The sequence below is a fragment of the Cucumis sativus genome, chromosome 5 (assembly GCF_000004075.3).
Source record: "Cucumis sativus cultivar 9930 chromosome 5, Cucumber_9930_V3, whole genome shotgun sequence".
Classification (NCBI taxonomy): domain Eukaryota; kingdom Viridiplantae; phylum Streptophyta; class Magnoliopsida; order Cucurbitales; family Cucurbitaceae; genus Cucumis; species Cucumis sativus.
The window spans coordinates 27,426,609-27,448,971 of NC_026659.2; the positions used below are offsets into that span (position 1 = coordinate 27,426,609).

A 22,363-nucleotide genomic window follows, 5' to 3' on the forward strand; every position below is an offset into this window, starting at 1 on the left:
GGTGTTCATGGGTTAGGTCTTAGAGATGTACACTTTTCCTAGAGGGATGGCGCCCAACAGGGTGGAGATCATTTCCCGTTTAAACGGAGAACGGAGAAAAATAAATTAAAATAATTAACTTTGAGCAAATTATATACAAAGTTGAAAGGCTATGTTTTTAGAAGCTTTTATTAAATCGTTTCATTTAATATTTTGCTTATTTTACATTTATAATGTAAAATTAAGGATTGACGATGAGTAAACTACACATTTTCTCCACTCAGATGTGCATCTAATTTGCCTACAAATATGACGAATCTTGACTGAATTATGCTCAATTTCATTTAGTCTTAAAGAAATTGTAAAATATGATAGATTATTATAAATTAATTAGTGGTTATCAATTAAGATTACACAATCTGATTTCTTTTTAAAAAAAAAGAACTTATTGAAGTATAACACAAGTTATTTATGGGTACAATGATTCTAAACTAATTTTGAACCAAGTTAAAATAATTATCTATAATCATATATCAATAAAAACTTGTAATTAACCTAATCAAACTTGATTTAATCAGTATATACAAATATTTATGCTTCCTTAATCAAAGTTGCTTCTAATTATACCTAAACTTATGATCTCAAACAATATTATTTTCAAACATTTTAATGGATCCTAAAATATAAGAAACACAATTCTGATTCGGGAAATACCCAAAAAAATGAAACTAAAAGGCCATAAAAATGTACAATGCACACTCTTCTACTATTCATAAAAAATAATTTAGAAACATTCCTCGAGTTTACTGACTGCCTCCTCCGCCGCATGTTCCCTCCGAAACCGACGGCGATTCCGTCACTGAGTCAGACCCGTCATGGAACGGCGACACCTCAACCCCACGGAGCTCGTCGATCATCTTCACCACGTGGTTCATCTTTGGCCGTTGATCTGGCGAAGCGGCTGTACAAGCCAAGGCAATCTGCAGAAGCCCCACCATTTCCTCTTCGATGTCTTTGTATCTCATCAGCTCCAAATCAAAAACCTCCGCCGTCCATTCCTCTCGCACCACTGACTGAACCCATCGTGGCAAATCCAATACGCTGCCGTATCCACCGCCTCCTGGCCCGCCGTTCTCCACGACGGAGGGGCATTTTCCTGTCAGCAACTCAAGGAGAAGAACCCCAAATGAGTACACGTCGGATTTCTGGGTCAGTTTTCGGTCATCACCGCATTCCGGCGCACGGTAGCCGTTGGTTCTGGGAGTGGAAGGGGGAGTGAAAAGGGACAATCCGTAATCAGAGACTCGAGCGTTTCCGGATTGGTCCAAAAGAACGTTGGTGGATTTAACATTGCCATGTGCGAGCTTGAGGGACTTGCAGGAATTGTGAATAAAAGCCAATCCTCTAGCTGCCCCGGCGGCGATCTTCAACCTCGTCGTCCAATCCAACGGCGTCCGTCCAGGGCCTCTGTTTCCTATCAAACAGTCAAAAAAAACCATTACCATTCAACGGACAAATGGGCGGGCCACTACAAACAATCGATGGGGCTATCTCCATCTTCTACTTTTGGGTCATTTTCATGGAAAACAAACGAAATCAAACAATTTAAATAAAGGGAGGAGCAGATAAAGTAAAGACAGAATTATTTATTTGGTAGGGCATGGCACTCTGTTCCTCCATTGTGAATAGTAAAAATCTAAAAATCCCCACTCCAAATTTGCAGATAAGCTGCTACTAATCCAACACTTTCGATACGGCCATAAATGTTGCTCCCTTGTCTGGGAATTGACACCGCTCAAAATTATTAACCCTAAAAAATAAAATCCATGTCCGTTTGACCAACTTCAGAGATTCAACAATGGAGGAAAAACTATGTTCTTAGACTACGAACAACATGGCTTAATAAAAACTAAATTGCAAAATGGAAAAACAAAAAAGAAAAAAAAACCCAGAAGAATAAAAGGCAAAATAATGATGGTTACCATGAAGAAGCCAGAACAAGCTGCCATTGGGCATGTAATCATATACCAATAACTTCTCCTCTCTAGCAAAATAGTAAGCTCTCAAGCTTACAATATTTGCATGTCTTAACCTTCCCAAAACTTCCATGTGCTGCTCGAACTCTCGTTTCCCTCCAACCTGCGCATCTTTCAGCCGTTTCACCGCCACCACATTTCCGTCGTCCAGAATCGCCTTGTACGAAGTTCCGAAACCACCTTTTCCGAGCATTTCCGCAGAGGCTCGAAGCAAATCTTCGAGCTCAAACTTCTTGACTCCCTCGAAGAACACCATTCGGCCTCTCTCAGTTCCGGCCTGAGCCGGATATGGACTAGAAGAGTAAACAATCTTCTCGCTCTCAAGGAGCTTCGACGAGCCCTTACCTTCTCGGGCTTTATCAGCAGAATTTTTCCAAAAATAGCAGTAGAGAAGAAGCGAGACCAACGCTAACACCACAACGTCGCCAAGAATTATAGCTATTAAAGCTAGAGAACCTATCTTTCCCGTGCCATGATGGTGGGTATTTTCCGGCTTTGTTTCGGCTGTAACTTCGGGAAGGGAAGTCGGAGAAGATGAAACCGTGAGGTTCCGTGGCGGTGTAATGGGTGAAGCAATTGCCCCTTCTGATCCAGGTTCCGTCGGTTTACTGACAATGCTCTTGCAACTCTGAAGAGGAGATCCACATAAACCCATGTTCTGTCCAAACGAAGACTCAGGAAATGCCGACAACGATTTGGGGATTTCGCCGGAGAGACGATTCTCCGAAATATTGAAGTCCTGAAGATTCGGAAGGTTCAGTTCCAAAATGGGTCCAGAAAACCGGTTATCTTCGAGCCGGAGAGTGAGAAGATGAGTCAGACGGTTAACAGAAGCCGGTATCTCTCCAGTCAGGTTATTGTGAGAGAGATCGAGACGGTAAAGCCGGACGAGGGACAGAAGAGAAGCCGGGAGGTTACCAGAAAATGCATTGTAGGAAAGAAATACAAGTTTGAGAGCTTTGAAGTTGGAGAGATCGGGAATGGGACCAGAGAGACGGTTCCGCTTGAGACTCAGAACACGTAACTGAGTCAAAGCAGTAAGAGGTCCGATAGTGCCTGTAAGATCAAGGTTCTCAAGAACCAACCTCGAGACCCTGTCTCTGAGGCAAGAAACACCATCCCAAGCACATGGGTTAGAAGTAGAGTTCCATGTGGTTAGCTTATTCCCTTTATCAGAAGCTGCTTTGAACGCCACTAAAGCATCTAAATCTATGTTCGAAGAGGCATAAACACATGTAAAGTAGAGAAAAGATACAAAACAAGCAAAATGCGACAGCGAAGTAGAAGCCGCCATTGTTGCTCTGCAAGAAAACTCAGAGAGAGAAAGAGGAAATGAGGTTGGGAAAAGAAAGGGTTTTAGAAGTGTTAAAAGAAAAGGAGGGAAGAGAAGAGGAAGAGGAAGAAGAGTAACGGAAGTGTAATTAATGGAAAATAAAGGGGACAAAGAAGACAGTAAATTTTGGTATTATTTTACCGGTGAGTGAGAGAGCCGGGCCGGACCGGACCCTTGGAGTATGAGGAACTGAAAAGGCTGTAACCTGTACTTTATTAACTGGGAGATAATATTTATACGAAGTGACACAAACACCCCTCCCAAAAAATTACCGTTGAAGATATTGGTTACCAATTTTTATGATTATGATTTATGCCAATCAATTTTAGTTTTAAAAAATGAAGTTTGTATTTTTTATTTTTTTAATCAGTTCTTTAATTTTTTTAAATATAAATGGAATAATTTGGACGGAAAGTAAAAAGGAATATTTTTAAAATTTAAAGATTTATAATTTATCAAAATGTGAAGATCAAAACTTTACAACTCTCATAGTTCTCAAATTATATAAAACATTTAATACTACAAGCAAACAAAAACCAAGCTGCCTAATGTATAAACACGAATAATAGAATTTGGAAGTAGACAGTAGTCACTTAAGTTTACACGATGAATGTCGATATATAGCATTTGCTACACACTGTATTTATTCTATCGCTTTTTGTTTTATATATAGAGCTTCTTAGTCTATTTTCATTAGAAAGAGATAAAAAAAAAGTGTCAACTAATCATTCTTAGTCAATTCAAGATAGTTAGCATGGCCAACTCATCAGTCGATCAAGCTTCCACCTACATCCACACATATTGGTCAAATTTATCTTATGCGTACTTTTTCATAGTCTGCACTAGGTGTCTCTTCGTTTTGTAATTTTACATGATACATATTATACATCGTCTTTAAAAAAAACAATAAATTCATTCAAAATTAACAATATTTAATGGCCAAATATCATAAAAATTAAAACACATATCAACATACTATTCTACCAAACTATAATTTACATTCATACAAAAATGAAAATATAGTGTTTAATGTAATAATAATATATTATAGTGAATATTAAAATGACAACGTACAAGAGAGCATGAAGTTGATTGGTGGAATTATTACAGCTCGGACAGGAAAAGGACGGAAAACGGTGACACGTGGAAGAAAAATTAATTAAAAGGGAGACTGGCAATGCCATTTATGAGCAGCGTGTGAACCACGCTCCACAATCATACGAAACACCTGATGACACGTGTCCATGACGCGCGTGTCTAATCTGGAGTGTATTTAATGCAATCCTTTTCCTTTACCAAATGCCATTTCGCTAATTTCCATTTTCCACCTTTCTTTCTACCTTTTAATTTTATTCTTCTTTATTTCCCCTATTTTTTTCTTAAATTAAATCTTTGTGTTTAAAGAATGCATTCAATTATTCCAACTGCTTTCATTAATATTCTCCACCTTCTTCTTATTAAGTCCATAAAGTAATTAGACAAATGGGTCCTATTTCGTGGACATGTCCTTCACATTTTTTATTTTGTAAATATGATAAAAGGAAGAAGACATCGACGGTATGCTTTAAGATTATCTCGACCTAGTTAAAAAAAATCGAGATATTTTTGCATGAAGAACATAGTAGTGTATGTTACAAATCAAATTGCGACAATTGTTTCGTGAAAGTCAAATCAATCACTCTTTTAATTTATCTCTCAAAAAATAAGAAGATGGTTGTTGATTCCAACGACAGTGGTTGAATCAACGAACAATGAGATAACACGTGACAAGATATCTATACACGTGTATAACATGTTCAGTATAAATAGAAAATTCAATCGTTTATTCATAAAACAACATATACCTAAATATTAGTGTATAAACATATGAATAGTACATTAATATGTTAACTATATATTTGAATGCAAACAAACTACTTAAAAAGAAATGGGTGAAGAAGGTGAAAAGAAATGGTTGATAATGATATAGAGAAAGTTATTCTTTGGAAGCTGCAAAAAATAATGTATTAACTTTATTTTTCTGCTTTTGCTTTTTTAAGCTTTTTTTTGCTTTTCTCCTCTGTACAAATTTATATAATACAATTATTTGTCATTATTGTCCTTTTCTATTTTCCACAATTTTTAAATATCAAACTATAATACATATTACTGCTAATTACTGTCCTTTACTTTGTATCATTAAGATTGTTAATTATTATTATTATAGTTAGCAACAATCGAGGCCTTTTTCTAATCTGGTCCACTAATCATCAATTTAATTTAATTATTTTTTTATTATTTCATTAATGTTTTCACCTTCCCCTCGTGCTGTTCATATTTTATACTTTAATGTCTCATCAATAAATACATTAGAATATCAAATTATTAGAGTTGATCTATCTCTTCTTTTTTAGATGCTTGCAAGTGGTCAATCTGATTACTAATTACTCACTCATCCAGTATCCTTTTAGTTGTTAAGAAGGCAATTAATGAAACTTAATTCATGTTTTGGTAGGGTAGTTCCAATCTTTTATCTTTATCGTTTTCGTTTTGAGTGTTAGGAATAGTTTTGAAGGTCTGCTCAATGTATATATGTTCTTACCCTTAGTCCAAAGGATATACTAAAACTAGTTTAAATCATGACGTTTCTTTTTCTTTAGCAATGCTGATAGGTTGCACCTAATCTCTCTATTCGAAAAAGGAAATCATTTTTCCAAATGACAGTTTTTCATTGGGTGCACCCTAATGTCTGTCTCTGTAAGTGTTCTTTTTGTTGCGGTCTTACCTTCCTTGGTAACTCAAATATTTAGTTGAAAATTTATCTGTTTGAGAATAGTTTTTTTGCAATGATAGAATACTTGACATGACACAAATCCCCTTTGTCTTCAATCCCTACTTTAATCATTTGTTAAACTAATGTTAATATTTAAAATACTACTTAACTCATTGATAGCAGCTCTTAAACTGCTTCAACTCCCAAACCATCTTTTACATCACACAACAAATCACAAAAGTCTAAAGTCAAAGTAACAAGTATAACCAACTTTATCTGCTTAACTTTATGAAACTTCTTAATCATTAACTAAAATGAACACAAAGTACTAATTGTAACGTTTGTTCAGAAGAAAATTAAGATTAAAATTTAATCACTGTGGTTTTGTGGTTTTGTGGTTAGAGTTCTATCAAGATTATAAAGATTGTTTAAAAGTTAGCCCATACAACGGCCCATATGAAGGCCCAACTCCCTAATATACTTTGAAACAAAAATCACTATTTAAATAAATAAACCTATATCATTCAATACATCCTCTGATTGAAAGCAGAAGGCAAGATTTATAAACTTAGATTCAGAAACAAAACAATAAGAATTAAAAAGAAAAAAAAAAAACAAGAGAGAGCTTTCTAATATACAGGCACAAATTTCAATTTGTGGATTAGTCAAGTCTCATTTCATTTTAAACATTAGCTTAAACTTAAATAATTAGCTATTTACTTTTGGCCCTCCTACTAACTTCAACTCTTCTCTTACTTTGTAATCACTCACTACTCCTTCAACATCCTTCTTTCAATTCCTAACTTTCAATCTTACACCACTTTTGCAAAGTATGTTATTGTACTATCATCTGTAAACAAGCTGCTCGCCTCGTCCAAGTAGATATTCAAAGAAGAGAAAGAATCAAGGAGTTAATAATAAATGGAAGTGATCTACGCCACTCTTACCCCGCTGGGACGTTTTCCTTCCATGGCATCCTTCTTGTTTCGACAATCGGCACAAAGGAAAGGCCCTTGCCATGGCTTTGAGCTGGTGGAGAAGATGGAACCAGCATGAACAGAGATGCCCTCACTGGGAGCAAGATCTACTTGACATACAACACAAGTGAACATGTTTGGTGTCCCATGTCCAGATCCACTCAACTCTACAGTTCCAAGCCTGCAACATATGAACATAGTTGTATACCACTTCATCTTTCTAAGAGAGGAATCGTGAAAAAAATTATGGCAAAACAAATTGAATACACTCATGGACAACCAATTCAATTCAGTAGCGTTTAAGTACATTGCAGTAGGCGGACAGTCGACGTGTGATAGAAGACTTTTATTTGGAGAGTCATTTATGAAACTCAAGTTTACTTATATTGTTTCTCCGGCGAGCAACTCGGGATTGCAGGGTAGCGCCAGTTTCTAATCAAATTTGCAATTGACTATCCTCTAGAGGAACTCAAGAGTCAATGGTCTAGTTTAAATGATCGACTGACTGACTGACTGCTACAGATTGATCTTCGTTGTTCTAGTTTATCACTAATTATATCTCTTTTAACAAGAAAGAATATCGTATGGATAAAGAAAAAAGACCCAGAAAGGAAAGACATACCTTTCAGCCAGCATAGCGGAGCCATCTTCGAATAATTCTTCCACAAAACCTATAGCCGAAAGCCTTTTCGATAACTTATTAGAACTGGGAGACTTTTTCCTAAATAATAGAGATTTCAGTACGCTTTGTTTCTTTGGAAGAGGGGAAGACTGTGCTGAATTATCAGGAGGGATGATGTCTACAACTATGCAGGTTGTATCATCTTTCAAGCCTCTTGTTCTCAAGGCTTCCTGAAGAGATAATCGTGAAAATGAAACTTCAAACCATTGAATTAAGAAGAAAATATGCTGGAAAGTGAAATTCCCAATCACCAAAATGTTGATATGAAAGTTGCTTAAATTACCTTCACAACTTGCCTAGCAGCAAGCTCTGCCGGTAGTCCACGGCAGGACTTTGCAGCCATATCTGATGATAAGGCATCCCAGATGCCGTCAGAAGCAATTATAAGCCTCCCACCTGCATTTGGTAACTTTAAAACGAAGAGGTATATTAGAGACGTAGAAAATAGGATTACCAGATACAAAATGACGTAACTTACAATTAGAATAATGTAAATACCTTTACTTGTTTCACAAATGGAATTGGAACTATAAATTCTCCAACATCCATGTCTCCAATGGATCGAGAAAGGCATAAGCCTCCTGGCCAACAACGGAGTGGGCCGATCTGTAACAATCAAACAAATATACAATTGAAATTAAACAAAGTTCTTTGAATTTATTGAATGCTTTTATTTGACCAACGACTAAAATTGCTTCACCTCAGCACCGCCAACAATACTTAATCTTCCAATTTCCCCACCGCTTGCAGTCACACGTTCTCTCCTGCATTGACCCGAAAAATCAATTAGCCAGTTAAGAAGATGCAACTGAATGAGGATAGTGATGGAATTGATAAGGAAACATACTCTTCAACATTCTCTTCAAGTCGATGATCAACCGTTAAAGCAGAGACAGCACCACCTTGAGTATCTAAAATACATCGAGAATCGCCAACTGATGCTACTGTTACCGTCCATCCATCGATGATCACAAATGTAGCTGTAGTTCCAGAAGTTTCACCTGTAAAACATTTATCATAAGCATCAAAGAATAATTAGATAAGACTGTAGAAAGTTTTGCCATTGACAGAGAATAAAATATTCCCAAATGACCAATCGTCGAGGGCAGTGAACAACTCCCATACCTCTGCTCTGAAACTCCTTGTCTGTCTTCACAAATCCAGCAACCAAAGCTCGTGGTAGAGCTTGAAGCCACTCCTCCTGCCCGAGACCACGGGGAAGTGCACCCAAGACATGAGTCAACAAATGTTCCCTCGTGAAAATTGCTGCAGCATTTCCATTGTGTCCATCAAATATCTGAAGGCAGTAGAAGCAAGCAAGTGGTGATCAACATGAAAAACTACACATCAACAGGAAAAGCAAGAGAAAATCCTAATTCCAATGCCCAAGAAAGCCAAATACACGAACGTTCATCAGAAGGGGTGATTTGAAAAGGTTTCTCTTAAAATCAAGTGGAGATCTCAAGAACCCATTTGCAGAATCCTCAATCACAAAATCTCGTGTTCAATCAAGAATTTCCTCGAGAGCAAATGAACCAATTTCTAGAAAATGGCTTTTGTGATGACAAATAACCAAGGCTTTTCATCAAGACTGAGAAACAGAGAGAGAACTTACAGCAAATACTGAGAAAGTGGATGAAGGGTTCCCAGGAACTCGCTGACAATCAGTTTTCATGAGAAAGTAGTCTTCCCCTTTTCTAGACTGCGCTGCATTCCCATATCTTACAGTCGGTTTCTCCAATCTCTCACTCCTCACCTCTTTACTAATCAAAGCAGCAAGAGGCACCAGATTGTGATGACGATGATTATGATGACGTCTTCCTTCTCTGGAAGCCATTGACACCCGAAAAAGAACTCCCTTCCTCAGGCCTTATGGCCCAATATTTTGATCTAACCGACAACCCCACAAGAATTGTTGAGACCAAAATTCTCCCTCAACTCGAAATACCCAGTTAAAACCCCAGTTTCTCCTAAACCTCACTAGAAATCAGTATAATGGGGTTTGTAAATAATCAGAGAAGAAAGATCCAAACAGACAAAGAAAGAAGAAGAATGTGAATTACACTCCAGAATGTCTTGCGGCTTGTCGCAAAAAGTCAAAGAACAGATCTGATTAAGAGAAAGAAATCAAGACGTAAAGAAAAGGGAAACGCGTAAAGATGAGAAGTGATGAACTGTAAAAAGATTTATAAATCTAAAACCTGAAAGTTCTTAAGAAATTGAAGAGATCCCTACAAAGATACTTCCATTAAAATAAAAGAATTAAGAGATTTTAGGCAGAACCCATGTCAGCTTCTCAACATTTTCCTCCGCCAAACCCCAAACCGACTCTCTTAAATTTCACTACCCTTTGTTGGGTATGGAATATGGAAATTTTTGCAGATACTCAAAATGGTTTCTTTTCTTTTTCATTGCAACTTCATGAAGTCTAATAATTTATATCTTAACTGGGAAAGTGATGGAGAAAGTGGCTTTGCTGTAAAAGCAATAGAAACATTTCTGATTAGTTCTCTCTCATCAAAAAGTCAGTTTCCCTTCCCAATTTCTCTTATCATCATCCATAACTCTGTTGAAGACAGTGAAAATTGAAAGACCCATTAAAAAGTTCTTAATGATTCCAAATTTGGTTTTGTGTTCTAACACAGGGTTGGTTTACCAGAAATGAAGACAAAGTTTGAATGAAAGATTAATGCTAATGGAGTTCATGACGTTTCCTTTCAATTTTAATATTCGAATCATAACATTCATGAATATTTTTTTCCTCAATCATTTGATTTCAACATTATTTGAGCACTCATCAAATATTCTTAAAAAATTTAATTTTTTTTCTCTCTTTTTATTAAGTTCTACATAATATAATCACAACCCTTTCTAACTTATACATACTACAATTCATTGTTTTCTTCCCTATTAAGAAAAAAAAAATTAAAACTTGATCGTTTTTTTAATTTATTCTCTTTAATTTTAACAAACAACATTTAAATAACCACCAAAGTTTTACCAGCACTATAATTCCAATCTATTAAAAGTATTATCCTTAGTAAGTTAGAAAAGTGACCAATTGACATGATTCTTTATTGTTTGTACTAAAAAAAATTGATTATAAACAAAGTTAAATTACATAATAATTACTAAAACTATAGAATGGATTGAAGAAATAATATTTGAAAGAAGAAAAAGGGAAACTTTTTTTTTTTTATCTTTTTTGATGTATGGCTGACCTTTTTAGCTTTTGCACGTGGGATGATGAGGGTACAAATTGTTGACACAATGATGAACCCTTTTTAATTTAGTAATTATTATGTAATTTCATTTTTCTTTCTTTTCTTTTTGTAGTGTTTAAAATTTTTTAATTTAGAGAGAAGTTTAAAACGTGTTTTAGCTTAATTAAACAAACTTCATAACTATTGTTTTCACTTAACCTTCATTGATAGTATAGAAATATAAATTCTTAAAATTAGTTTATAATGAAAATCACTAAAATGTATTTTAAAAAGGTTTAGAGAAAAGGCATTTAATTGCATGGTAACGTGAAAAAGCTGACACGTGTGAGAGGAAAAAGTGAGAATGTTTTTTTCTTTCTTTCTTATATGATGACTTGGCAATGATGTGGAAATCTCAAACACTTAGCTAACCACATGGCCACTTCCACTCCTACGTAATTTAATACTCTATTAATTCCTAAACAATATTTTCTTAAACAACATAACAATAATTAACTTCATAAACATATTCTATAGACTTCTTAACTTTGGAATAAGAAACAAACAACAAAATCGATAATTTCAATACACACCGACTATGACATACTCAATGAAATAAATCTTAATTCTATGTATAACTGTGGCATTACCCTATCAATTTTGTTAATACAAAGATAATATAGATATAAGACTTTAAGAAATGGAGTCTGATTAAAGTAAAAAAATGTTTTGGTTATACTTAATTATGGAGCCAACATTGTCAAAAGTGGGATTTGGTTGAATAGGTAAAAGTAAACAAATAATGAATGAAAAAGAGTCACAAGTTACGAGAAGTGATAGGTGTGATTAAGAACGTGGATAGATTGTTTATTTTCTTTAATTTACATTGGAATTAGGTAAAATCAGAGTAATTATTTTCTTATAAAAAATGGTTTTGGATTTAATAATTAATCATATCAAACCATTTCATTAATTAATTAGATTAGCATGTGATGGTCTAATACATATACCCTAATAATTGCCTCAATTGCATGCAAATTCTAGCCTCTTATTGAGGGTTTCTCTTTCTCTATTCAATGGTATCCAATGCTAAATAATCACATATTCAAATTAATCAACAAATCACCCGTTATTATTCCATTTGAAATTAATCATAAGTGTCAATTTCTTATGTATACGAATGAAAGTCTACAATTATATTATAGTCCCAATATATGTAGTAAAATTTGGTACAATTGTGATCATTACCTTAGAACTATACTTTTATTTGGTCGAAATGCTTGGGATGACGTGACTATTAACAAATATAAGAATAACTACGGATGGATACGGAAATAGCTCAAAACAAGTTTTAATAGTTTAATATGTTAAGAAGAATATATAGATATATATGTGTGGATGAGAGTTTTGGGAGTTGATATAGAAAAGGACTTGAAAGGTAAAGAGATTATGTTAAAAAATGAAAGCAGCAATGACCAACTCATTGCAAATTTTGGCCTTTCATTTTTCTTCTCTATTCATTATCCCTTAGGACCACATGACTCTTCATATCCTCTATTTTCCATCTTCAACTTAGGGGATGAAGAATCAATCAATCAACTTTTAATATAATGTTTTGTTCTTTAATAAATAAATTGTTTTAATTATTTGATTCTTCAATATGTATATATATAATTAACATGAGACAGAAAATAATTAAAGTAATATCTTAAAAACAAACCAACAACTAATCAAATTCTAAAAAATCCAAAGTCAAAATTACACTCAACTAAGATATAATATAATGTTTTTTGTTTTTCTTTCTTTACAGTGAATGTGGACATCAGTAGTTATAAATTACATCAATTAATCAACAACATTTCACCAAACATAGATCTTTCTAGATTCCCAAGTTTTAAAGGTATTAACGTATGGTGAGATGTGACAAAGTCGATAATACTATACCATATTGAATATGGATTCTCCATCATCCATCATTTTCTAACCTATTCGAATAAATTCACTTGTAAGAAAGGGGTGAAGGAAGAAAGAAAGAAAGAAAGAAACAAAAACTATATATAGAAAAGGTAGAAAGTCTCCATCTTAATGTTCAAAATTAATTAAAAGTGAAAACAAAATCTCATTAATGTCTAATTGACTTGAGAGTGGACTCCCAAAGAAAAAAAAAAAAAAACAAGAGGAGTTTTTCTTCCTAACTGTAATGTTTTGAAAATATAGGAAGCATAGATATTATTTTCCATAATGTATTTATCAAGTGGATTAAATAAATTAAATTCCAAAACTTAGGACCAATCTATAAGAATACAACAAACATAAAAGTTAAAATTGAAGACAATAAAAAAATGTACAAGATTGGTCCCTTCTGTCATTCTATGTGAGGAATGGTTCTTTATAACATTGGGCTGACAGTCCCATACAAAAATGCAAAGCCCAATATCTAACTAAAGAAAAAAAAAAAGTGTATAAACATTGGTTTCTACAGCTGAATGATTTTCAATCATTTTTATTTACATTCCCTACCCTGAATGTATGTAGGTTACAAAAAAAAAACCATTCACAGATGCATAATAATGTGTTAAATATGTAAGGAGGGCAGTGATTTATTTCTTTCCTACACCCTAATAATATGAACTTCTAACATTAAACTGAAAAGAGAAGAAAAAAAGAATTAGGACTTAGATGATATTGAAGTTGAAGCACTAACAAATGAAGTTGAGCTTATCCATTTATCAGCAACAGAAGTAGGGGACAACAACTGCTGCGTTTTGTTCTTCAACAATTGAATCTCATCATACTCTGGAGAAGGAGTTGGATTATAGCTCTTCAACAATGCACTGTTATCTAGCAAATTCTCACTTTCTTCCCCATTCTCAATCCTCTTCAAAGTTTCTAAGGCTTCTTCCATTGTAGGTCTTCTTTCCTTGTCTTGCTGCAGACATAGAAAAGCTAGCCAGGCCACTCCCATTATCATCCGTCTAACGTTTTCATCCGATTGATACCCAAGGCATGGATCGACCAGCTCGTCAATTTCCTGTCTTAGAATTTTGTTCACAGCTAAGTTAGACAAGTTAATCTCATGTCGATGCCTTGTTATATCAACAGCTGGCATTGACGAAATAAGCTCGATTAATACGACGCCGAAACTATAAACATCACTCTTGGTTGTAAGCTGATAACACTGGTAATACTCGGGATCCACATAACCAGGGGTCCCTTGAGGAGCAGTTGAGACATGACTAACATCGTTTGGGAACCATCTAGAGAGCCCAAAATCAGCAACTTTGACAGAGAAATTATTATCTAAGAGAATATTAGTAGTCTTCACATCACGATGAATGATATCCGAAGCATGGAGATAAACTAAAGCACTTGCTGTTTCAATGGCAATGTTCATCCGAATAGGCCATGTAAGCAAGCTAGAACTTGCCTGTTCTCCATGGAGATGATCAGCAACAGTGCCATTTGGAATAAATTCATAAACGAGGAGAAGTTCCCGACTGCGTTTTGAAGTACATCCATAAAGGGAGACGAGATTTCTATGGCGAAAGCGGGAGAGAATTTTAACCTCATTCATGAATTGCTCTACTCGTCTATAGTTATGTTGATAAAGACGTTTCACAGCAACTTCCCGGCCATCATGGAGTTTGCCTAGTTGAGTGAAAAATCAAGGTTGTCGACCATAAGTTTCTTACGGATTTATTTAATATGCTCCGTCAAACAAAATTCGACAAATACAAGTACAGCAAAAAGGGTGTTTTTACTTTACCGTGGTACACGGTTCCAAAACCACCATCACCAAGTTCTTTATCACGATCAAATTTGTTAGTGGCCGTCTCGAGTTCGGTATATGAGAAAACAGGGACTTCAAAGCACACACCACCACCATCATCTACGTCAAATTTTGAGTAGGGTTCACAAGATATATTCCTTGTTAGGATATTCGGAGCAGGCCGCCTTCTTCTGCGGTACCAAAGAGCAAATAATAACAAAAGCAAAATTACACCTGAGAATCCAGCACCTGGAGACAAAAGGGAGGGGGAACATGAGTCAAGAGTTTTGATCAATTCGACAAACAACTAGAGAATAACAAGCGTAAATAAAGTTAGTGCATGTGGGCGGTGGGGAGATCACACGCAGTGTCTATCGACTTCAACCAAATTTAATAACAAATTAAAACTTCTGAAAGAAAGTTACCCACCTAGTGCAATCTTCAATTTCTTAAGTTGATCTGCAATAGCAATGAAAAAGAGTGGTGTTAGTTTCAAACGAATAACCATTCTTCGTAGAATAATCCAGCGTTTGTTCTCAGGAGTACATATCATACACAAGAACACACTTCAAAAAGACATCTGAAAAATCAATACCAATTTTCAGTAAAAATAGGAGGAAACAGAGAAGGAGAAATGAAGTACAAAGTAGGAAATTGTGACACACAGAGAAGCCGCAAAACCTAATCTAAATAATTCAAAGTACCGTCTACTGGACTTCTGCACAAAGGTCAATACCTTTTCTACTTTTTGTGTTTTCACCTTCACAAACGAAGTATCCTGGGGTATCCGAGCATTGGCCTCCTCTATGAAAACATTGTTGACAAGGAATGGATATGGTTACTTGAAGTTGGAAATCAGAAGTAAACACAACAATTGAGTTATTGGGACCAACGGGGCGAACTGGAACAACAAATTTAGACTTGGAAGTGAGACAGTTGGGTGAAGCACTAGTGTTGAGGTATGTGTAGTAATCAGGGCAATTAAATGAACTGATGAAAAGAGGTAAAGCGTCTTTAGGTTTTTCTGTACAATAATACATAGTAAGATTGTTATCTGTGGATAAAGAAGACAAAGAAGATATTGGAAGAGCTAGATCATCGAGAATAGTGCAATTGCGAGCATTTATTCGCTTCCGAAGTTCTTGGTCATTGATATGGATGACATTGGCCTGAGAAATGGTAGTAACATCAAACCATAATTCTTTTCCACGATTGAGCTGGATTTTAGGCTGTCCCGAGCAGTTTTTAACTGTGTAAAATCCACAATCAGTCAGCGACATATTGTTAAAAGGGAATCCTATGAGGCCCAGATTTCCACATTCGAAGGGCGTGCAAATTGGATGAACGTATCTGGTATCATTCCAAGCCAACGAAAGTGCCACTAGATGAGAGAGAACAAAGGACAAAACGAAACAGAATGACGCCATATAGAATTCAGTATTCGTATTACCAGGGAAAATAAACCCACCTCGAATCCCAAATCTACCTCTCAGAACTGTTTATGATATCTAGGGTTTCCAGCCAGGTAGGGAAATCTTCATGAAACTGGACGAAAAGAGAATAAAAATCAAGGTGGGGGCATCCTCCAGAAATTTACAACGCAGTCTATGGGAAAATACGGTTCGATGAAATGGAGAAATCCAATATACGCTCAATTGACCAGCCATTACAACGACTTGACTCTTTGACTCTTCATAATCTATATTTGAACAGTCAAAATTGAGGCGATAATTAAATGAAGGCTCTTCGTCATCTGTTGCATAACGCTACCCAAACTTAAGCAACTTCAATATCCATCTATCGTTCTCCATGGTCAGAAGTCTTCGCCCAAAATCAACCGACGGCACGACAAAGTCAGATATTAGTTGTAGAAAAAGAGAGGATGGTGAATAATAGCACGCGTCTATGACTGAAATTTTCGAACATCACAAAATAGAGAAACGTAAGATGACCAGAGTGTTAATAGTGTGAATGGGAAGAAGAAAACTGAATAATCATCTTCTTGGTCGATGAAGAAATTACGGAGCTTCAGATGAAACGACGCCGTTCTCTCCGTATCTTCGCCGGTGAAAGTGATAGAAGAAGAAGAGTGGGTTTCACAAATATATTCAAAGGTCTAATCATCACAGGTACTGACCTTTATAGTTTATTGTTACATAGGCCTTCTTTTGTTGTTTTCTCATCCAAAGGGAAACATTTGTAGAGACCCAACTTTGTGTTGTTTTTAGATCGAAAGAGAATAAATTGATACATTTAAAATTTACAAAATGTTTGCATCTTATTTTCTCTATGGATGTTCAATAAAGTTGGGAGGAGAAAGGAGAAAAGAGAAGTGTAATAATGAATGAGTGACGACGTGTTTGTATTAAATTCCATAAATGGGAAGACAACTTGCCCTTAGTGTCCACATTTACCCCGGGGGTTCCCACATAGACATACCCACTTGCTCTTAATAGAAACTTTATGATTATTTTGTCAATACCCTTTGCCCTAATCCCAATGTAAACCAAATCCACCCACCCATATCTTATAATACTTCACATGTTTTTGTTTAGGAGAGAAGGGTTGAAGTATTAGTCAATTTTCAAGTTTTATGGATACAAACACTAAGTAATGTTTTTGTCAACTTTTTTTTTTTATTTTAGGTTATTTTCCTTTATTCTAACTAAATATTTTTATCAACCCACACGAATCAAAAAACATAAAGCATACTAAAAGAAATAAAATCCTTTTCATCTCATATCAAAATACGATGTCACAAAACCTTTGTTTAATAGGTATTAGAGTTGAACATTTGTAAGTACCTCATGTTGTAAACAAGTGTGAAGTGTTTTTCTAGATATTAGAAATTTTATGCAATAAAGCAAAGATGAAAGTTTAATATATTTGAGTAAATCGTTTTTAGTTGGGGATAAATGAAGCAGAGAAATGGATGGAAGACGGAACTAACCCGGCGGAGTACAGTGAAAGGCATGAGGCCGATCAGGACAATAACACTTGAAAAAATGAGTCGACTCATCAAATCCACAGTACCCACCACTTTTGTTACAAAATTTACACTCTCCGGCCGTCCATTCCACTATCAACCCATTTCTCTCCGCCTCATCCCGGCTTTCCTCTCCGTCGCAAATGCGGTCCTGTCCGTCGCCGAGGCTGAACCGTTCGTTTGCCAAAACGGAGAGGTTCCGAATCAAAGAACTACACTCAGCCGCTGATGAAACAGCGTGGTCGGAGAGGCGGAGGGAGTGTTCTTCGTATGAAATACTGCGGACGGAGAAATCCCTGCCGGCGAGATTAAGGATCGGGTGGCCGTTTTGATGACATTTCAGCTGAAATCCCGGGTACCCACAAAACGACTGTTGGCGATTTTGGATGTAAAATGGGTATTGAATTGTTTGATTGTCGCCGCAGGTCATCGGCTGGCGGCAGTCCTCGAAGTGGAAGTCGACGGCAGCAGAGGGGGTGGATTTATCCGGGAAGAGGAGAAGGAGAATGAAAATGAAGATGGGGAGATTGGACACCATCTGGGTTTAGAAGATAAGAGAAGAAACAAATTTGAGGGAAAACAGAGAGGATTTGATTGAAGTTTGAGGGATTTGGGGGTGTGAATTGTGGGTGGAGTTGAAGAACTAGTGGGTAATGTTGTGTCTAAGTTAATTGAATTTCAGAGTATGTGTGCCTCAAATCATAGACCGTTGAATTTCTGTATAGTTTCATCAAATCCACATCCACATCCTACACATTTTCGTTTCTTTTTGTGTATATTGTTTGACTCTTTGACTTTCATGTGCTCATTTAACAAGTGCTTTTATTCAATAAGTCTTTGTGTTTCTTGTCAACCGACCTTAATTTAATTGTATGCTTAATTAACATGTCATTATGTTAATATTATGGGGTTTCTTGCATTGAATCCTCTCATTTCAATTGGACTAAAAAAAGTCTTCATCTTATGTTTCCTTTCTTCTAATAATCCATCTCTAGTATCTTCTTATCCTTAAACCTCCTATGTGAGTGTGCCACGTGACGCTTATTATTACTGTTTTGTAAAATGTTTTTCTTTGTGTTTTAGAGTAGAAGATAAGTATGTTATTAGTTGCAACTTAGGATAGGTTTTTTTAAGTTTGTGCATCAAAAAGAGGTGATTAAGGCATTGAATCGACCTACCAAATGATAGTAATTTTGTTGAACTTACTGAGGGAGCTCCACCTAGAGACAGACAACCTATACGAGATTTAAGAGTCAAAACGTATTAAGTCCATTTTTTTTTTCTCCCCTTACTATTCTCTCTTCCTCTTTGATTGTCCATCTTCCCTCTACTTTCATAAACGTGAAAAACAGATCGAAACTACCATAATCAATATCATTCTTTGATGAATTGGAGGAGCAGAGTCAAACAGAGAGATCAGTATTGATATCAAGCATATTTGGTCAATACCCAATCGAGTACAACCATGTTGTCGTCTTTTCTTTTTTACTCAGCCACACCCACAAAAAGTAAAGCATGGGTTTTAGAAAGAAAGATAGAACAAATATTGAGATTTTTTCATCATATAATAATTATACGCTTACACCTCACGCCTCCACTACTTTTGGGGCCATCAACATCCATAATTCCAAAGGGCTTTGGCCTCTTTCTGCTCAATTATTGACATTCTTTATGCTTTCAAAACAAAAAACTTTCTAAAACCAAAGTAGAAATTCACTCCCCCAGTGTCACATTCTGGGTAAAGCATATTTCCTGGAGATTGTTTGTTTTAATGGCAGAAAATGAAGGGTAGGGAACAGAGAGAAGGGAGGGGAAGGAAAAAACTTGGGTGTAGTCACTGCAGGTTGCACGACTGCATCCATTGAAAAAATAGCAAGTTCTCGTTTTTGTTTTTGCTTTTTTTGTTGGAAAATATTTTCTTCTACAAAAAAATCTAGGATCTGTATCGTTGGATGATACATGATTAAATTCAACAAAATCTAATTTTACTATATCAACTAATAATATTGGTTTGGTTGCTATATAAAACTATAGACTTCTGCTCTATTGAACTTTCCTTAATATAAGTACAGGCAAGAAGAGGCAGCAAAAGACATTATACTTAATTACAAGGATGAAGAAGAAGAAGAAGGAGGAGGGTGGAGAAAGATAGCAGGAGGTCCAAATAAGGTCGGCTTGGCCGGAATTTGTAAGTTATCAACACTCCCTTCCAACATCTCAACCACATCGCTTATTGATGGCCTGTCCTCCGGCAACGTCTGTATACAACACAGTCCGACAATGATCATTTTTCTTGCCATTTCTTGTTCTTCCTCCGTTCTTCCCCACCAATGCGCTCTATCTATTCCACTTTTTTCCAAATCCTTATATATCCAATCCGGGAAGTACTCTTCTTCGCTGATCTCCCCAACTCTTAATTCATCTGGTCTCTTTCTTTCACCCACCATCTCAAGAACCAACATTCCAAAACTATAAACATCAGACTTATGCGAAACTTTGCCAAAGTTTCTATACATTACTTCTGGCGCCATAAATCCCGCAGTCCCCTTTGCACCCGTCATCGACACGTGACTCTCTCTAGCCTTGCATTGCTTGGCAAGCCCGAAATCCGAGATTTTGGGACAGAAGTCATCGTCCAAAAGAATGTTGTGTGGTTTGATGTCAAAATGAAAAATCCTCGTGTTGCAGCCTCGATGCAGGTACTCTAATCCTCGTGCTACGCCCATAACTATGCTATTCAACATTTTCCAATCCAAAACTTGTTCATTTTCTTTTTGTTGCCCTCTTTGAAAAATGTACTTATCTAATGACCCTTTAGACATGTACTCATAAACCAATGCTCTTTTTCCCTGTTCGTAGCAGAAACCAAAAAGCTTGACTATGTTTACGTGTGAAGTTCTTGTGATGCTAACGACTTCATTCATGAAGTCTTCATCGTTTTCTGTGCATTCATTCAGTAGTTTCACTGCCACTTCACGGCCATCGGGTAATTTCCCTTTGTAGACAGAGCTGAATCCTCCTTGGCCAAGCTTGTTCTTGAAGGAGTTTGTGATTTTCTTTAGCTTTGAGTGAGTGTATCGCTTGGGAGTGTGGGTTGAATATCTTCCAATGACTTCATTAATTTTGTTTTTGTTTGACATGCCTTTTGTTTTGTTGTAGATGATGATGAAGATGATGATGATGGATATTACCGTAGTAAAGCTCCCTAAAGGAATTGAAATTGAAAAAGTAGTTCAAAATTCATATCATTGGTAATAAGGCAATAAGATACACCATGCTGAAATTTGGTGAGATGGTATATAAAAAATATAGTGAAAGCAAAACGAGAAGAGAGAGCTAAGCGTGTATATATAAAATTAGTATATGAGGGAGAGTGGGAGATCAGTTGCAGCAGTGTTTATGAATTTGAAGCAAATTTAGAAAAAATGAAAACTTCTTAAAGAAAGTTACCCACCTAGTGCAATCCCCCAAATATCAGGTTTTGCTGCAATAGCAATGAAAAAGAAAATATGTTAGTTTCACGCACAGAAACCAAACCACAAAACCTAATCTAGATAATTCAAAGTCTACCGTCTCTATAACTGGACTTCTACACAAAAGTCAATACCTTTTCTACTTTTTGTGTTTTCACCTTCACAAACGAAGTATCCTTGGGTATCCGAGCATCGGCCTCCTCTATGAAAACATCCTTGACAAGAAACGGATATGGTTACTTGAAGTTGGAAATTAGAAGTAAACTCAAGAACTGAGTTATTGGGACCAACGGGGCGAACTGGAACAACAAATTTAGACTTGGAAGTGAGACAGTTGGGTGAAGCACTAGTGTTGAGGTATGTGTAATAATCAGGGCAATTAAATGAACTGATGAAAAGAGGTAAAGCGTCTTTAGGTTTTTCTGTACAATAATACATAGTAAGATTATTATCTGTGGATAAAGAAGACAAAGAAGATATTGGAAGAGCTAGATCATCGAGAATAGTGCAATTGCGAGCATTTATTCGCTTCCGAAGTTCTTGGTCATTGATATGGATGACATTGGCCTGAGAAATGGTAGTAACATCAAACCATAATTCTTTTCCACGATTGAGCTGGATTTTAGGCTGTCCCGAGCAGTTTTTAACTGTGTAAAATCCACAATCAGTCAGCGACATATTGTTAAAAGGGAATCCTATGAGGCCCAGATTTCCACATTCGAAGGGCGTGCAAATTGGATGAACGTATCTGGTATCATTCCAAGCCAACGAAAGTGCCACTATATGAGAGAGAACAAAAAACAGAGCGAAACGGAATTTGATATCACTCATGCTTAACTGAAGAAGAGAAACAAAAACAAAAACCCAACCTCGATTCCTATATCTACTTCTCCGAATTGCTTATGATTTCAAAGAAACTGGACGGGAAAAAGATATAGAAACGAAGGTTTCATAATTGAGTTGAGGCCTCTAATTTCGCCCAGTTGACCTGCCATGGACTTGACTCGGTCTATGAATTGGACAATTTTTTTCACAGAAAGAAAATGAAAGATTAGAGGGATTGATTGAATAAACTCGAGGTTTGAAAAATCCCATATGGATGGAAATTTCGAAAAGAAAAAATCGTGGAAGATAATGAAAGTTGTCTTATAGTTGATAAAACTTTTATTATAG

The 22,363-nt window shown here is 36.0% G+C and overlaps 4 protein-coding genes across 7 annotated transcripts; all 4 read right to left on the reverse strand.

The window, feature by feature from the left end:
* Positions 1 to 529: 529 nt before the first annotated feature.
* On the reverse strand, positions 530 to 3,528 carry LOC101217010 (probable leucine-rich repeat receptor-like protein kinase At1g68400). Its single transcript, XM_004135036.3, has 2 exons — positions 1,962 to 3,528; positions 530 to 1,453 (listed from the first exon to the last, which is right to left on the reverse strand). Exons 1-2 carry the CDS (start codon positions 3,307 to 3,309, stop codon positions 783 to 785), a joined length of 2,019 nt encoding a protein of 672 aa, XP_004135084.1. The 5' UTR covers positions 3,310 to 3,528; the 3' UTR covers positions 530 to 782.
* A 3,072-nt stretch (positions 3,529 to 6,600) lies between these two features.
* On the reverse strand, positions 6,601 to 10,271 carry LOC101216777 (probable protein phosphatase 2C 15). Of its 2 annotated transcripts, XM_031886023.1 has the most exons (9): positions 9,961 to 10,271; positions 9,375 to 9,868; positions 8,885 to 9,056; positions 8,607 to 8,760; positions 8,460 to 8,523; positions 8,258 to 8,365; positions 8,043 to 8,168; positions 7,700 to 7,929; positions 6,601 to 7,258 (listed from the first exon to the last, which is right to left on the reverse strand). In XM_031886023.1, exons 2-9 carry the CDS (start codon positions 9,594 to 9,596, stop codon positions 7,033 to 7,035), a joined length of 1,302 nt encoding a protein of 433 aa, XP_031741883.1. In that variant the 5' UTR covers positions 9,597 to 9,868; positions 9,961 to 10,271; the 3' UTR covers positions 6,601 to 7,032. The 2 variants fall into 2 exon arrangements, with proteins under 2 accessions (XP_031741883.1, XP_004135083.1); XM_004135035.3 differs by having other exon boundaries at positions 9,375 to 10,271.
* Positions 10,272 to 13,264: 2,993 nt separating this feature from the next.
* LOC101216540 (LEAF RUST 10 DISEASE-RESISTANCE LOCUS RECEPTOR-LIKE PROTEIN KINASE-like 1.1) lies at positions 13,265 to 18,463 on the reverse strand. Of its 3 annotated transcripts, none has more exons than XM_011657481.2 (4): positions 17,682 to 18,463; positions 15,161 to 15,190; positions 14,729 to 14,980; positions 13,265 to 14,610 (listed from the first exon to the last, which is right to left on the reverse strand). In XM_011657481.2, exons 1-4 carry the CDS (start codon positions 18,253 to 18,255, stop codon positions 13,631 to 13,633), a joined length of 1,836 nt encoding a protein of 611 aa, XP_011655783.1. In that variant the 5' UTR covers positions 18,256 to 18,463; the 3' UTR covers positions 13,265 to 13,630. The 3 variants fall into 3 exon arrangements, with proteins under 3 accessions (XP_011655783.1, XP_031742001.1, XP_004135082.2); XM_031886141.1 differs by lacking the exon at positions 17,682 to 18,463 and adding an exon at positions 16,869 to 17,641 and having other exon boundaries at positions 13,298 to 14,610; XM_004135034.3 differs by lacking the exon at positions 17,682 to 18,463 and adding an exon at positions 15,468 to 17,641 and having other exon boundaries at positions 13,298 to 14,610.
* A 1,234-nt stretch (positions 18,464 to 19,697) lies between these two features.
* On the reverse strand, positions 19,698 to 22,239 carry LOC101210246 (LEAF RUST 10 DISEASE-RESISTANCE LOCUS RECEPTOR-LIKE PROTEIN KINASE-like 2.5). Its single transcript, XM_011657482.2, has 3 exons — positions 21,325 to 22,239; positions 21,172 to 21,201; positions 19,698 to 20,922 (listed from the first exon to the last, which is right to left on the reverse strand). Exons 1-3 carry the CDS (start codon positions 22,019 to 22,021, stop codon positions 19,823 to 19,825), a joined length of 1,827 nt encoding a protein of 608 aa, XP_011655784.1. The 5' UTR covers positions 22,022 to 22,239; the 3' UTR covers positions 19,698 to 19,822.
* Between the last annotated feature and the right edge of the window lie 124 nt (positions 22,240 to 22,363).

What these genes read in the sequence shown, in the direction of transcription:
- LOC101217010 (XM_004135036.3), bottom strand. Translation starts at nt 3,309, where the DNA reads ATGGCGGCTTCTACTTCGCTGTCGCATTTTGCTTGTTTTGTATCTTTT. An exon ending in CTTGTTCTGGCTTCTTCATG is followed by an intron (nt 1,454 to 1,961) that starts GTAACCATCATT and finishes ACTGTTTGATAG; the next exon opens with GAAACAGAGGCCCTGGACGG.
- LOC101216777 (XM_031886023.1), bottom strand. Translation starts at nt 9,596, where the DNA reads ATGGCTTCCAGAGAAGGAAGACGTCATCATAATCATCGTCATCACAAT. An exon ending in GTATTGTTGGCGGTGCTGAG is followed by an intron (nt 8,366 to 8,459) that starts GTGAAGCAATTT and finishes TGATTGTTACAG; the next exon opens with ATCGGCCCACTCCGTTGTTG. An exon ending in CATTTGTGAAACAAGTAAAG is followed by an intron (nt 8,169 to 8,257) that starts GTATTTACATTA and finishes TTCGTTTTAAAG; the next exon opens with TTACCAAATGCAGGTGGGAG.
- LOC101216540 (XM_004135034.3), bottom strand. Translation starts at nt 16,158, where the DNA reads ATGGCGTCATTCTGTTTCGTTTTGTCCTTTGTTCTCTCTCATCTAGTG. An exon ending in AAACACAAAAAGTAGAAAAG is followed by an intron (nt 15,191 to 15,467) that starts GTATTGACCTTT and finishes TTGCTATTGCAG; the next exon opens with ATCAACTTAAGAAATTGAAG. An exon ending in GAAATTGAAGATTGCACTAG is followed by an intron (nt 14,981 to 15,160) that starts GTGGGTAACTTT and finishes TTTTGTCTCCAG; the next exon opens with GTGCTGGATTCTCAGGTGTA.
- LOC101210246 (XM_011657482.2), bottom strand. Translation starts at nt 22,021, where the DNA reads ATGAGTGATATCAAATTCCGTTTCGCTCTGTTTTTTGTTCTCTCTCAT. An exon ending in AAACACAAAAAGTAGAAAAG is followed by an intron (nt 21,202 to 21,324) that starts GTATTGACTTTT and finishes TTGCTATTGCAG; the next exon opens with CAAAACCTGATATTTGGGGG. An exon ending in TATTTGGGGGATTGCACTAG is followed by an intron (nt 20,923 to 21,171) that starts GTGGGTAACTTT and finishes CAATTCCTTTAG; the next exon opens with GGAGCTTTACTACGGTAATA.